The sequence below is a fragment of the Callorhinus ursinus genome, unplaced genomic scaffold (genome assembly GCF_003265705.2).
Source record: "Callorhinus ursinus isolate GAN/ISIS: 27379988/994484 unplaced genomic scaffold, GSC_fseal_2.0 scaffold10, whole genome shotgun sequence".
NCBI classification, from domain to species: domain Eukaryota; kingdom Metazoa; phylum Chordata; class Mammalia; order Carnivora; family Otariidae; genus Callorhinus; species Callorhinus ursinus.
In genome coordinates, this window is record NW_027397072.1 from 51,102,159 (window position 1) to 51,117,929 (window position 15,771).

Sequence of the window (15,771 nt, forward strand, 5' to 3'; positions counted from 1 at the left end):
TAAGAATTCCTCATATCAGTGAGGTCATATGATACATGTCTTTCTCTGATTGACTGTTTCACTCAGCATAACACCCTCCAGTTCCATCCACGTCTTTGCAAATGGCCAGATCCCATTCCTTTGCCAGCACTATTTTGATTTAGATTTTGACCAAACGGGAAAAATGACACTATTGTAGAGCAAAAGACAGGTTGATAGAGAGTTTCTGGAAAGTAAATGACTTAATTTAAAAGAGCCTTAGGAAACTCCTTTATATTGCCATGTTAGCTTTAAATAAATATTAAGCAGAAAAAGTAATAGGGTAACATCTTAAATACTAAAATGGTAGATTCCGATGTAAAGGCCAACCTGTATGTTTTGGATTTTTGTTATTATTGTTATTATTTGATTGCTTTAGTTTTGAATGAAATCTTTTTCATCCTTTTGAAATCTAGAGGTTGATATTAATTAGATATAAAGTTGTAGAGTTGAAATCGTGATTTATACCCCCTGGTGTCTACTTTTTCCTATCCTTTTATCCTCTTTCCCTATTTATTGGTACCTTCCCTTGAAACGAGATTTAAGACCAGAAATTAAATTTGATTCATAACTGCTTATTGTATTTTATGAGATAAAAACTGTTAGTAAGATCTCCTTTTTCTGTTACAAGAAATGAAATAAGAAAGGACCCGCATAGCCAAAGCTATCTTCAGAAAGAAGAACAAAGCAGGCAGCATCACACTTACTGATTCCAAATTATATTTTAAAGCTGTAGTCATCAAAATAGTATGGTACTAACATAAACACGTATGCATAGATCAATGGAACAGAACAGAGAGCCCAGAAGTAAACCCGTGTATATATGTATATAGTCACATTAATTTACAACAGAGGTGTATACACAAGAATACCCAGTGAGGAAAGAATAGTCTCTTCAGTAAATGGACAACCACATGCAAAAGCATGAAACTGGACCCCCATTTTTACACCATACAAAATATCCAACTCAAAATGGGTTAAAGATTTGAATGTAAGATCTGAAATTATAGAACTTCTAGAAGAAAAAATGGTGTGTGAACTCCTTGACACTGGTGTTGGCATTGAGTTTTTAATTTAATACCAAAGTAAAGGCAACAAAAGCAAAAATAAGTAATTAGGACTACATTAATATAAAAAGCTTCTGCACAGCAAAGGAAACCCATCAACAAAACACAAGAGCAACTGATGGAATGAAAGAAAATATTTCCAAATCATATATCTGATAAGGGGTTACTATCCAAAATGTATAAATGACTCATACAACTCAGTAGCAAAAACCCAAATAATCCAACTAAAAGGGGGCAGAGGAACTGAATAGACATTTTCTAAAGAAGACATACAAATGGCCAACAGGTACATGAAAAGATGTTTACAACACTAATCATCAAGGAGGTGCCAGTCAAAAACCACAATGAGCTATCACCTCAATACCTGTTAGAATAGCTATCATCAAAAAGACAAGAGAGAACAAATGCTTACAAAGATGTAGGAAAAAGGTGCTGTCGATGGGTATGTAAACTGGTATAGTCTCTATGGGAAACAGTATGGAGATTACTCAAGAAATTAAAAACAAAACTACTGTATGACCCAGCAATCCCACTTCTGGGTATATATCCAAAGAAATAAAAATCATTATCTTGAAGAGATATCTATATGTCCATGTTTATTGCATCATTATTCCCAATAGCAAAGATATGCAAACAACCTAAGTGTTTCTCAACAGATGAATGGGTAAAGGAAATGTAGTACATATATACACAATGGAATATTATTCAACCAAGAAAAATAAGGAAATTCTGTCATTTGTGACAATTATGGATGGACTTTGAGGGCATTACGCTAAGTGAAATAAACTAGACAGAGATGGACAAATACTGCATGGTATCACGTATATGTGGAATCTTAAAAAAAAAAAAAGGTCAAGCTCACAGAAACAGAAGAGAAAAGTGGTTGCCATGGCCTGGAGGGTGGGGGAAATAGAAATTGGTAAAGGGGTACAAACTTTCAGGTATGAGTAAGATTTGAGGATCTAATGGAAAACATGATAACTATAATTGATAATACTGTATTGTATAATTGAAATTTTCTAAGAGAATATAACTTAAGTGTTCTCACACAAAAAAAGTATGCAACGTAATGAATATTAATAAGTAGATGATGAGACTTTTCATAATATATATATCAAATAACCATAATCCTCCTTTTATTTTTTTATTTTTACTTTTAAAAATTATTTGTCAGAGAGAAAGAATGAGAGAGAGCACAAGGAGGGGGAGCAGAAGGCAGAGGCAGAAACAGGCTCCCCACTGGGCAAGGAGCCCGATGTGGGACTCGATCTCAGGACCCTGGGACGATGACCTGAGCCAAAGGCAGACGCTTAACTAATTGAGCCACTCAGGTGCCCCTGTGCACATTTTAAATATAATTTTATTTTCAACCATATCTCAATAAAGCTGAAAAAAACTGAGATGTTCACAAAATATTCTTTATGTACATATGTGATTAGGTCAGCTAATTACAGATGAATTACACATTCATGATGTCACTATGGATTGTTTCAAATTACCTAAAAAATTTTTTATTATACATTGTATTATATTGGTATTATTACTTGTAAACTTTTTAATAATGTCTCATTATATTAATATTGAAACTCTTCTAGTGAAGAAAAGATTTGTCTAATAAAGACCCAAGAATGAGTATAAGCGCTTTAAGAACTTTAGGATTACCTTGGACAGGTTAACAGGAATTATAATTACTATTAAATATTAGTATTATTATGGAGCATGGGCAATAATTTCATCAACAATATTTCCACTTGATTTACTATGGAAGCCAAAACTTCTCCAGGAAAGAAAATATGGGAGGGACTGTAGTTTAATGCTCACCAGAAAAGAGGGATTAAGGGAGTTAAAATGTGAGGTTCATTTATACTTGTCTCTCATATGAGGAATATATATATATATAGTATGTACTGCTACTCTTCCCTTAACCCACCACAATTTTCTTATTTCAAGGGCTTTTCAAATTATGATCAGAAATCCTCCTAAAGGATGGCTTGTGTAGTTTGTTGTTGCTCCAGCATTAAAATTGCTGAGGGAAAATTAAAGGCAGACAGGAAGCCATAGGAGTTGAGTAGCCAGTTAAATACTTAGTAAAGGAGAAGTTCTGGAGACCACTAAAGGTCATGTTGACAAGTGCTTATTGGAAACACTGATTGCTTAAAACACATTGAAAGTTTATTTTTACCAGGACTGTTTCAGACCAACTACCCCAGAACTCAGTATAAACATGGCAATTATAACAGCTACATGTTGTGTATTTTCCTAAGCTACTGTTTCCAGAAAACTTTCCCTTGCAGATGGAAACCTTTATGCTAAAAAAGGGGCAAAAATAATCAGAAGGTCTTCAAGGTATTTTCCTGCAGAATTGCCTCTTGTTTCTGCCATATGTGACTAAATTAAGCTGGCATTCTTAGTTTTCCTTGTTCATAAGAATTCCCTTATTCTCTTACAAAATAGAATGGGGTATTTATTAATTTACTCCATCACAAGTGTTGTTTGTGTACCTACTATGCAACAATCTGGTAGGTTCTTTGGTAGAGAGAGAAAACATACTTAGTCATTGGATTTAGAGTGTATGATCTGCAGGGAGGACAGGCACTGTAACTTCTATAAAGATCTATGTAAAAAACGCTCGAATAATACCATAAATACATTTAATCCCTCATCGATTCTACAAGTTTTTATGAAGCATCTACTGCATACCAGTCAATTTATAGGTATGAACTTTATAAACAACTCTCCTGACTTTACAGAGTTTATATTGTGCTGGGGACGATAGATGATAAACAAAAAAATCTCATTTAATCTCAGGTAATGACAAGAACTTAGAAGAAAAATAAATGACCTGAATGAAATGAGAAATAGAATCATTTGGATTTCAGATAGATAGACTTTCCATTCAGAGGGAACAGTACAATAGTAGATAGGGGTTTAGTCTGGCAGTGATGTATCTATCGTTGGAGGTAAAAGTGGTAACAAATGAGATAGTCAGGAGTCCGATGTTTTCTGGCCTTGTAGGCCACAGTTAATACTTAGGATTTTATTCTGAATTGAAATGTAAGGCCATTAGAAATTTGGGAGTGGTGGCGATAATCTGATTTATATATTAATGGGTAACACTGGTTGCCGTGTGGAAAATGAATATGCTGTAGGTCAGGAAGAGTGGAAGAAGAGGGTTCGTTAATTTGGATGTTATTGCAGTAATCTAGGTAAGAGATAATGCTTTTTTGGGCAACTGTGGTAAGATGAAAGCAGTAAGAAATATTTTTGAAGGTAGAGATGGCAAATTTTACTGCTAGATTGGGGATGGGGTTATAAGAGAAAGTGTGGAGGCAAGGGTAACTCCCAAGATGTTTGAACTAAGCAAACTGGATGAATAGTGGTGCTATTCTGAGAGATGGGGAACAGTGAGAGAATAACAGACTTGGGGAGAGGCAGGGTAATCAAGACTTCCATTTTGGACACATTAAGCTTCAGGCATTTAGTAGTTGTCTGCAGAGAGATATTAAATTGACGGCGAAGTCATAGCTGGAAATAAAAATTTAGAATTCATCTGTATAAAGATGGTATTTAATGCCGTGGGGCTGGCTTTCTTCTGGGAAATTAATGTAGATAGAGAAAAAGATAGAAAATAAGATAGAGAGGATTAGGCTCTAAGGGAAATCACTATTTCTAGGTCTACAAGGAGAGGAGAACTCCACAGAGGATGAGGATACTTATCTCAGCTTTGAGACCTTCAGGGAGGACTTCCCAGAAAAGGCACAACATGAAATGGTCTTGGGACCAGCAGGAGGTGTCCAGGTGGAGAAAAAGCTGAGGACAGAGTAAGGGACATTTTTAGGAGAGGCAACTTCATGTACAAAGATGAAAGAATAAAGGGTGCCTGGGTGGCTCAGTCAGTTAAGCATCTGCCTTCGGCTCAGCTCATGATCCCAGGGTCCTGGGATCGAGCCCCACATCGGGCTCCCTGCTCAGCAGGGTGTCTGCTTCCCTCCTTGCCTCCTGTTCATGTGCTCTCTCAAATAAATAAAGTCATTAAAAAAAAGATGAAAGAATACAATAAAACCAGACATATTCAGTGTAGAATAAGAGGGTGGTAGCAGTGAGATAGAGAAGTAGTTACATGCCAACTTGTGAAGCACGTTGTTTTGTATTGATAGATAATTTGGATTTTATCCTACTAAAGTCTGAGAGATTTCAAGCAAGGATATGTTGCATTTTTTAAAATGTAGATTTTTTTATTAAATTCAATTTAATTAATATATACTATATTATTAGTTTCAGAGGTAGAATTTAGTGATTCATCAGTTGCATATAACACCCAGTGCTCATTCCATCAAGTGCCCTCCTTAATGCCCATCACCCAGTCACCCCATCTCCCCACCTACCTCCCCTCCAGCAACCCTCAGTTTGTTTCCTATAGTTAAGAGTCTCTTATGGTTTGCCTCCCTCTCTGTTTTTGTCTTATTTTATTTTTCCCTCCCTTCCCCTATGTTCATCTGTTTTGTTTCTTAAATTCCACATATGAGTGAAATCATACGGTATTTGTCTTTCTCTGGATATGTTGCATTTTAAAAAATAATCATTTTACCTTGCCTAGTTAAAAAGAAGGAAGGAAGGATTGAAAGAAAGGTGGAGGGAAGAAAGGAAAGAAGAGAAAGAAGAAAGGAAGGAATAAATAAATCACAGTCACTTGAAATTCGTAATCAAAAGAAATTAAATACCTAGAATATAAAAAAAAAAACCCTGGAATACTTTGTGTAACTGTGCTAATAAATTTGAGAATCTATAGGAAAATTATGATAAAAAGTGATTCAAGAAGATATAGAAAATTGACTAATAACTATGAAAGAAATTAAAAAGTTATTAAAGACTTCTTAAATTTGGGCAAGATCCATATGATTTTATCAGTGAACTTATTTAAATCTTCATGAAGCAGATAATTTCTCTATAATTTATTTATTTATTTATTTTTAAAGATTTTATTTATTTATTTGAGAGAGAGAGAATGAGACAGAGAGCATGAGAGGGGAGAGGGTCAGAGGGAGAAGCAGACTCCCCGCTGAGCAAGGAGCCCGATGCGGGACTCGATCCCGGGACTCCAGGATCATGACCTGAGCCGAAGGCAGTCGCTTAACCAACTGAGCCACCCAAGCGCCCTCTCTATAATTTAAACTATTCCAGATTGTAGAGAAAAGAAAAGGAAGCTGTCTCAGTTAATTTTTACAAAGTCAACATAATAATTTAAAAATCAGAGAAGCCACAGACAGTAATTTGAACAATTAAATGTAAATACTGAAGTAAAAGTCATAAATAATAGACTATCAAACATAATCTAGAAGGACATGAAAAGTAGAAATAAAAGTAACATTAAGCATACAAGGATGATTAGTATTAGAAAATTATTTAAAATTGTCCACTTCTTGGGGCGCCTGGGTGGCTCAGTCGGTTAAGCGTCTGCCTTCAGCTCAGGTCATGATCCCAGGGTCCTGCTACATGGGAAGCCTGCTTCTCCCTCTCCCACTCCCCCTGCTTGTGTTCCCTCTCTCACTCCTTCTCTCTCTGTCAAATAAATAAATAAAATCTTAAAAAAAATAATAAATAAAATTGTCCACTTCTTTAATAGATCAAATGAGAAAAAATACATGAGTATTTAAAAGATACTAAAATGGTATTTTATATAAATACTCTTCCTGATATAATATCTTGGTGAACCCATCTATCAGTAATTGACAAATCCAGGGGACAGAAATTGACAGATCCAGCAGGCAGAATATCAAAAAGGCTATAGTTGAACTGAATGGTACTATTAATCAACTGGATCAAATTGACATTTATAGAATAGTTCATCCAACAACAGTGGAATACACATTCCTCTCAAGCTCACAAGAGCATTCGCCAAAACAGACCATATTCTGACTAATAAACACATCTTAACAAATTTTAAAGAATAGAAATTACATAAAACTTACTCTCTCCACATGGAATTAAACTGTGGAGATAAATAACAGAAAGATAGCTTTAAAATCCCCAAATATTTGGAGATTAACCAACACACTTAAAAATAACACGTGGGCCAAAGAAAACATCTCAAAGAGAAATTAAAAAGTAATTCAAACTAGGGGTGCCTGGGTGGCTCAGTTGGTTAAGCGTCTGCCTTTGGCTCAGATCATGATCCCAGGGTCCTGGGATCAAGTCCCATATTGGGCTTCTTGCTCAGTGAGGAGCCTGCTTCTCCCTCTGCTTGCTTGTGCTTGCTCTCGCACACTCTCTCTCAAATAAATAAATAAAATCTTAAAGAAAAATTATTTCAAACTAAATGAAAATAAAATACAACATCAGAATTTGTGGCATCACCAAAAGCAGTGCTTAGAAGGGAATTTATAGCATTAATTGTATATGAAGAAGAAATTTCTTTTTTTAAAAGATTTATTTATTTATTTATTTATTTTAGAGAGAAAGGGAGAGAGAGCGCATGAGTAGGGTGGGGGGCAGAGGGAGAGGGAGAAGCAGACTCCCCGCTGAGCAGGGAACCCAATGTGGGGCTCGATCCCAGGACCCTGGGATCATTACCTGAGCTGAAGACAGATGCTTAACTGACTGAGCCACCCAGGGGCTCCAGACAGGAAGAAATTTCTAAAATCAATAATCTAAGCTATTTTAAGAAGCTAGAAAAAGAAGAGCAAATTAAATCCAAAGTAATCAGAGGAAAGAATAAAAATTAGAGCAGAAATGAATGGTTTTGCTATAGAAAATTGAAAGAGATAAATAATGAAACCAAAGGCTGGTTAATAGAAAGATTAATAAAATTGATAAACCTCGAGCCAAGCTAACCAAGAATCAAAGAGGGAAAACTCAAATTATTAATACCATAAATGAAAGAGGGACTATCACTACTGATTCCATGGACATTAAAAGAATAATATAGGAATATTATGAACAGCTCTATACCCACAGTTTGGTAACCGACATGAATTGAATCAATTCACTGAAAGACATAGTTTACCAAAACTCACACAAGGAGAAATAGATAATCTGAATAGCTTTATATCTATTGAAGAAATTGAATCAATAATTAATAGCCTTCTAAGACAGAAAACACCAGGCCTAGTTGAAAGTAATTGAAGAAGACACAAGTAAATGAAAAGATAGTCCATGTTCATGGTTTTGAAAGAACTATCATTGTTAAAATGTCCATACTATTCAAGTAATCTACAGATTCAATACAGTCACTATTAAAATACCATTGGTATTTTGTACAGAAATAGAAAAAACAATATTAAAAATTGAATGGAACTACAAAAGACTGTGAAAAGCCAAAGTAATCTCGAGAAAGAACAAAGCTGGAGGCATCATGCTTGCTGATGTCAAATTTTATTACAAACTTATAATAATCAAAACAGTATGGGACTGACATAAAAACAAACACATGGATCAATGGAACAGAACAGAGAGCCCGGAAGTAAATGCATATATGCTCAATTAGTTTACAACAAAGGAGCTAAGAATGCACAAAATGGGGATAGGATAGTCTCTTCAATAAATGGTGTTGGGAAAACTGGACAGCCACATACAAAAGAATTACATCATCCACTAAAATCAACTCAAAATAAAGACTTGAACCTGAGACTGAACCATTAAACTCCTAGAAGAAAACATAGTGGGTAAGCTGTTTGACATTAATCTTGTCATTGATTTTTTTTTTTTTTTTTGTATTTGACACCAAAGCAAAGGCAACAAAAGCAAATACGAACAAATGGGACTACATCAAGCTACAACTCTTCTGCACAGCAAAGGAAACCATCAACAAAATGAAAAGGCAACCAATGGAGTGTGAGAAAATATTTGCAAACCACAAATCCCAATAGGGGTTTGGTATCCAAATTATACAAGGAACTCATACAAATCAATAGCAAAAAACCCAAATAACCCAAGTAGAAAATGAACAAAGGATGTGAATAGGTATTTTTCCAAAGAAGACATAGAAATAGTCAACAGATACATGCAAAGGTGTTCAGCATCACCAGCCATCAAGGAAATGCAAATCAAAACCACAGTGAAATATTACCTCACACCTGTTAAAAAGACAAAAGATAAATGCTGACAAGAATGTGGAGAAAAGGGAACTCTTTTTTTTTTTTTTTAAGATTGTGCTTATTTATTTGACAGAGACACAGCGAAAGAGGGAACACAAGCAGAGGGAGTGGGAGAGGGAGAAGCAGGCTTCCTGCGGAGCAGGGAGCCCAATGCGGGGCTCCATCCCAGGACCCTGGGGTCATGACCTGAGCCGAAGGCAGACGCTTAATGACTGAGCCTCTCAGGTGCCTCAGAAAAGGGAACTCTTGTACACTCTTGATGGGCATGTAAACTGGTTACGACCTCTATGGAAGACAGTTTAATAGAGGTATCATATCATCCAGCAATCCATACGTAATTTCTTGGTGTGTGTCCAGAGAAATTGAAATCATCATCTTGAAGACTTATCTATACTTCTGTGTTCATTCCAGCATTATTCACAATAGCCAAGATACGGAAACAACCTAATTGTCCATCAGTGGATGAATGGGTAAAGATATATATGCATACTCACACACAACACATCATATACACAATGGAATATCATCCAACTTTAAAAGAAAAGGAAATCCTGTCATTTGCAACAACATGGATAAACCTATAAGGCATTCTGCTAAGTGAAAATATGCCAGACAGAGAATGACAAAACTGCATGGTATCAGTTATATGTGGAATCTAAGAAAATAGTTGAACTCATGGAAACAGAGAATAGAAAAGTTGTTGCCAGGGGCTGAGAGGTGAGGGAAAAAGGGAGAGGTTGATCAAAGGGTATAAATACTCAACTGTAAGGAATAGGTCTGAGTATCGAATATGTAACATGGTGACTATAGTTGATAACACTGTATTATATAAATGAAATTTGGTAAGAGAGTAGAGCTTAAATGTTCTCACGCCCCCCAAAAAAAGTGTGATGGGTTTGGATGTGTTAATGAATTCGATGTAGGAAATCCTCTTACAGTGTATACCTGTATCTACTCATTGTGTTGTATATTTTAAATATCTTACAGTTTTGTCAGTTGTACCCTAATAAAGCTGAAAAAAGTTCTTCCAAATATTTGAGGAAGACATTACACCATTCTTTTTTTTTTAATAGATATTTTTTTTTTAAAGATTTTATTTATTGAGAGAGAGAGAGAGCGAGAAACAGAGTACAAGCAGGGGGAGCTGCAGACAGAGGGAGAGGGAGAAGCAGGCTTCCTGCTGAGCAGGGAGCCCGATGCGGGGCTCGATCCCAGGACCCTGGGATTGTGACCTGAGCTGAAGGCAGACGCTTAACGACTGAGCCACCCAGGCCCCCTACACCATTCTTCCACAATATTTTCTAGAAAATAGAAGCAGTGGAATACTTCCTCACTCGTTGTATGAGGCCAGCATTAATGTAATACCAACCAGACATTACAGGAAAGAAAATCTACAGGCTAGTATCTCTCATGAACATAGATAAAAAAATTCTCAACAAAATATTAGCAAACCCAATCCAACAAAGCATTAGAAGAATTATACCCTATGACCCTGGGATTTTCTTGGTCTGCAAGACTCATTTAACATTCAGAAATCAGTGTGATGCATCGCATCAATGGGCTAAAGAAGAATTATAGTCATAACAGTAGGTGCTCTCAGCAAACCTAGAATAGAGGGAGAACTTCCTCAACTTGACAAAGAACATCTATGAAAGTCCTACAGCTAACATCATACATGATGATGAGAAACTAGATGTTTTCCTGCTAAAATCAGGAAAAGCACAAGGATGTCCCTTCATACCACTCCTGTTCAACATCCAATAAGACAGAAAAGAAAATACTTACAGATTGGGAAGGTAGGGGTTTGTTTATAGATGACATGATTGTGTCTAAGTAGAAAATATGAAAAGTTTAACAAAAAAACCACTAGAAGTAATAAGTGCATATAGCAAGGCTGAGGATACAAGGTTAATATACAGAAGTCATTTGCTTTATTATACCAGCACAGCAAAGGAAACCATCAATTTGCAATTAAAAATACAGTGCCGTTTACATTAACATCAAACAAGAGAGAAATAGGTTTAAATTTAGCAAGTAAACAAAATCTACATGAGTAAATTTATAAAATTCTGATGAAAAGAAATCAAAGAAAAAAGATCTAAATAAATGGAAATATGTTCTATGTTCATGTATAGGAAGACTTAAAATTTTATCAAAATACCAGTTCTTCTCAAGTGGATTTATAAATTCAATGCAATTTCAATCCAAATCCCCGCAGATCATTTTGTGAATATTGACAAATTGATTCTTAGTATGTATGGAGAGGCAAAACACCCAGAATAGCCAACACAATATTGAAGAAGAACAGTGTTGGAGGACTGACAGTACCTGACTTTAAGACTTACTATAAAGCGACAGTAATCAAGACAATGTGCTATTGGCAAAAGAATAGATAATAGATCAAAGAAACAGAATAGGGGGCCCAGAAATAGACGCACACTGATATAGTCAACTGAATGTTGATGGGGAGTAAAGTCAATTTAATGGAGAAAGGAAAGTCTTTTTAATAAACGTTGTTTGGATAAACTGGACATCCATATGCAAAAAGAAAAAATAATCTAGACAGATTATTACACTTATTAGACTTTTACTTTTATTACAGATCTTACACTTTTCACAAAAATTAATTCAAAATGGATCATAGACTTACATGTAAAACACGAAACTTGTGTTTAAAACTTATAGAATATAGCAAAAGGGAACATCTCAGTTACGTTGGGTATGGCTATAACTTTTTGGATGCAACACCAAAAACATGATCCATCAAGGGAAATATTGCTAAGTTGGACTTTATTCAAATGAAAAATTTGTTCTCTGAAAGACCTTTTAAAGCGAATGAAAAGACAAGCCTTAGGTCGGGAAAAAATATTTGCAAAACATATCTAATAAAGACAAATCCCAAATATACAAAGAACTAGTAAAACTCAACAATAAGAAAACAGACAACCCAATTTAAAAACAGGCAAAAGTTCTGAACAGAGGAGATGGAGAGAGAATTGTAAATTAAAACTACAATGAGTTGCCACTACACAACTGTTACAATGGCTAAAATCCAACACACAACACCAAATGCTGGAGCAGCAACAACTCTCATTCATTGCTGGTGGTAATGCCATTTTGGAAGACAGTTTATTAGTTTCTTTCAAGTCTAAACATAGATAGTCTTACCATGCAATCCACCAGTCATGCTTTTTGGTATTATCCAAATGAGTTGAAAACTTAAGCCATACAAAACCTTACGCATATTTGTTACCATGCAATCCACCAGTCATGCTTTTTGGTATTATCCAAATGAGTTGAAAACTTAAGCCATACAAAACCTTACGCATATTTGTTTAGAGCAGATTTACTTATAATTGGCCAAACTGGAAGCTACCAGGATGTCCTCCTATAAGTGAATGGATAAACTATGATACATTCAGACAATGGAGTATTATTCAGTGATGAAAAGGAATGGACTATCAAGCTATGAAAAGACATGGAGGAAGCTTAAATGTACATTGGTAAGGAAGAGAAGTCAATCTAAAAAGCTACATACTGGGGCGCCTGGTTGGCTCAGTCGGTTAAGCGGCTGCCTTTGGCTCAGGTCATGATCCCAGGGTCCTGGGATCGAGCCCCGCATCGGGCTCCCTGCTCAGCAGAGAGCCTGCTTCTCCCTTTCCCTCTGCCTGCTGCTCTGCCTACTTGTGCTATCTCTCTGTCAAATAAATAAATAAATAAATCTTAAAAAAATAAATAAAAAGCTACATACTGTAAGACTCCAAGTATATGACATTCTGGAAAAGGCAAAGTTATGGAGAAAGTATAAAGGTCAGTTGTTGCCAGGATTCAGGGGATGAGCAAAGGAGGAATGAACAGATAGAACTGAGTGGATTTGTAGAACAGGGAAACTATTCTGTGTGATACTGTAATCGTGAATATATGACATTATACATTTGTCAGTACCCATAGAACTGTACCACGCTAAGACCAAACCCTGATGCAAACTGTGGATTTTAGTTAATAATAAAACATCAATACTGGTTCATCAGTTGTAACAGATGCACCACACTAATGAAGTTTTGGTATAAGGTAAACAGTGGGAGGGGAAGATGTGGGGCAGTATATGTGACTGCTCTGTACTTCCTGCCCAGTTTTTCTTTAAGTCTAAATTTCTAAAAAATAATGTTTATTAATGAAAAGAAAACTCTTAGTAAAATGGGAATTCAAGGACAGTATTAGTTTATCATACAAGTGTGTAAATATGTAACCATAGAAATACTCATTGAAACATTGTTCATATAAATATAGTCAGTGCCTATAATTGTAGTATGTAAGTACATTGCCAAATTATGCAGCCACTAAAATGATGAAAATGGAGAGGAAGGTATGAGTTAGAAATTTAGGAGTTAGAATTTATAGGACACAGTGATTGACTATGAAGGGAAGAATGGAATCCAATATTTTGTGTAGATCTCTGCCTTGGACTGAACTAGACAGGTGAAGAGTGGGGATTATGATTCATCTACTGTTGGACTCATTGTATTTAGTTTCTGTGGTCATAATGCCCAGGACGTGATCAGATATATGGTCTTTGGGGTGCCTGGGTGGCTCAGTTGGTTAAGTGTCCAACTCTTGATTTTGGTTGAAGTCATGATCTCAGGCTCCTGAGATTGAGCCCCACATAGGGCTCTGTGCTGAGTTTGGAACCTGCTTAAGATTCTCTCTCTCCCTCCCTCTGCCCACCCCTCTCCCTCCACTTGGGCTCTCACTCTCTAAGAAAAAGAATAAATACATACATAAAAAAAGGTATATGGGTCTTTAACAAGAGTAGGTTTGGATAGAGATAGTGTAAGTTCTAGAAGTTGATGTAATCACCCAGTGAAATTGAGAGAATTAGAGGCCAGAAAGGTAAAAGTAAAACCGGGAGAAAACTATGTTGTGAAAGCTAAAGAACAGAGTTCTAGGAGAGAATGTTTAATAGAGACCAACTAAGATCAGACTGAAAAGTGAATATTGCATGCTGTAGCATGAAGTCATGGGTTACTGTGGACCAAACCATGTTGACAGATGGTTAGCACTAGAATCCTGATTGCTCTTGTTCAAGTAGACCTGTTTGTCCTGAAAATATTTTTCTTGGAACTTTAGTCCCATAATACTGCTTACAACCGTTTATATGCTAGTGTACATCATGAATCTCTTAAACAGGGTTTATCAAACTTATTTGATCTAGGAACTCTTGTGCTGTTGTGTTAGCATTTTTCAGATCTGGTGTTCCTTAGGACACATTTCAGGAAACATCGGCATGTACCAATCTGAAGAAGCTTGGTGACAGAGACACTAGAGAGGTAGCATAGTAGCTAGTGGGAATATTTATAGCATGAAGCTGAAACTTCAGGATACTTACTTTAAGCAAAATGAGGAGACTAGGGGCTATAGAGAGGTTATTATTACAGGAAGGGGAGGTTCTTGGAGTCCTAGAAGAGATGAACAGGAATAACACCCTGAGAGTGAGTGTAGTTTTGAACAAATGTAGGAAAGTAAAAAAGGATGCAGATAGTTGAGGCAGTAAAGGTAGATTCTCTATTTGGTGAAGCAAAACAATAGCTTGTCTTGCAGACACAGAATAGAAAAGACTCTACTGTGCTTTTGAAAAAGAAAAATTGATGAAGACTGTGATATTACTTAATATTCCCAATTCTGTCACTTAGTGGATGTAAGTCTGTAATGTAAGATGTAAGAAATGTCTCCAAGTAGAAATTTCCGATTATACTGGAAGTCTAAATGATTTTTAAAATTCTGTATTTCACAGGATGCCAGACATGCAGCGGAAGAAGAGATTTATACCAACTTAAACCAGAAGATTGACCAGTTTCTACAGCTGGCTGACTATGACTGGATGACTGGAGATTTGGGCAACAAAGCTAGTGATTACCTAGTAGACCTCATTGCCTTTCTACGAAGCACTTTTGCTGTATTCACACACCTTCCTGTAAGTGACAATTGCTCTTACATTGCCCATCATACAGAAAAAAGTTTTCTTAAAATTTAGTTTGGTGAAAGATGTTTGTGCTTTAACTAGCTGGGAAGCTCTTTAGGATATAAAAACTCACACTATAATTATCATGCTTTGATGAGATCTAAAGACCTCTCTAATCATTTTTTCATTGACTTTTGCATTTTGTTTATTTTGAAAATGGTCCCTAATATTATGTCTATTTCTGTTCCTCTTAACTTCACCTAAAGTAATTTGTGCAAACACATAGTGAATGGCATGATAGAAATAGAAGACAAACTTAAGAGTTAGAATTTCAGGTATGTAACACATAGTGAATGCCATGGTAGAAATAGAAGACAAACTTAGGAGTTAGAATTTCAGGTATGTATCTTTTAGTCCAAGAATATCCATTTAATTTTTTTAAAGATTTTATTTATTTATTTGTCAGAGAGCACAAGCAGGGGGAGCTGCAGGCAAAGGGAGAAGCAGGCTCCCTGCTGAGCAAGGAACCCAATGCAGGGCTCATTCCCAGGACTCTGGGATCATGACCTGAGCCAAAGACAGATGCTTAACAGACTAAGCCACCCAGGCACCCCTCCATTTAATTTTTTTTTAA

General features: G+C 36.0%; 1 protein-coding gene and 1 long non-coding RNA gene across 6 annotated transcripts in view; one reads left to right on the forward strand and one right to left on the reverse strand.

Annotated features, from left to right (window-relative positions):
* EXOC6B (exocyst complex component 6B) overlaps positions 1-15,771 on the forward strand; it is a 606,254-nt gene that overhangs the window by 334,486 nt on the left and 255,997 nt on the right. For all 5 annotated transcript variants that reach the window (XR_012379776.1, XR_012379777.1, XM_025868421.2 and 2 more), the window contains one exon: positions 14,970-15,149. Coding sequence is in view for 3 of the 5 variants with exons in the window: in XM_025868421.2 (XP_025724206.1) it covers positions 14,970-15,149 (180 nt within the window). In the remaining 2 variants the exon portion in view is untranslated. The remainder of the gene's footprint in view (positions 1-14,969; positions 15,150-15,771) is intronic.
* LOC112821156 (uncharacterized) overlaps positions 1-15,771 on the reverse strand; it is a 106,651-nt gene that overhangs the window by 3,309 nt on the left and 87,571 nt on the right. The window lies entirely within an intron of this gene.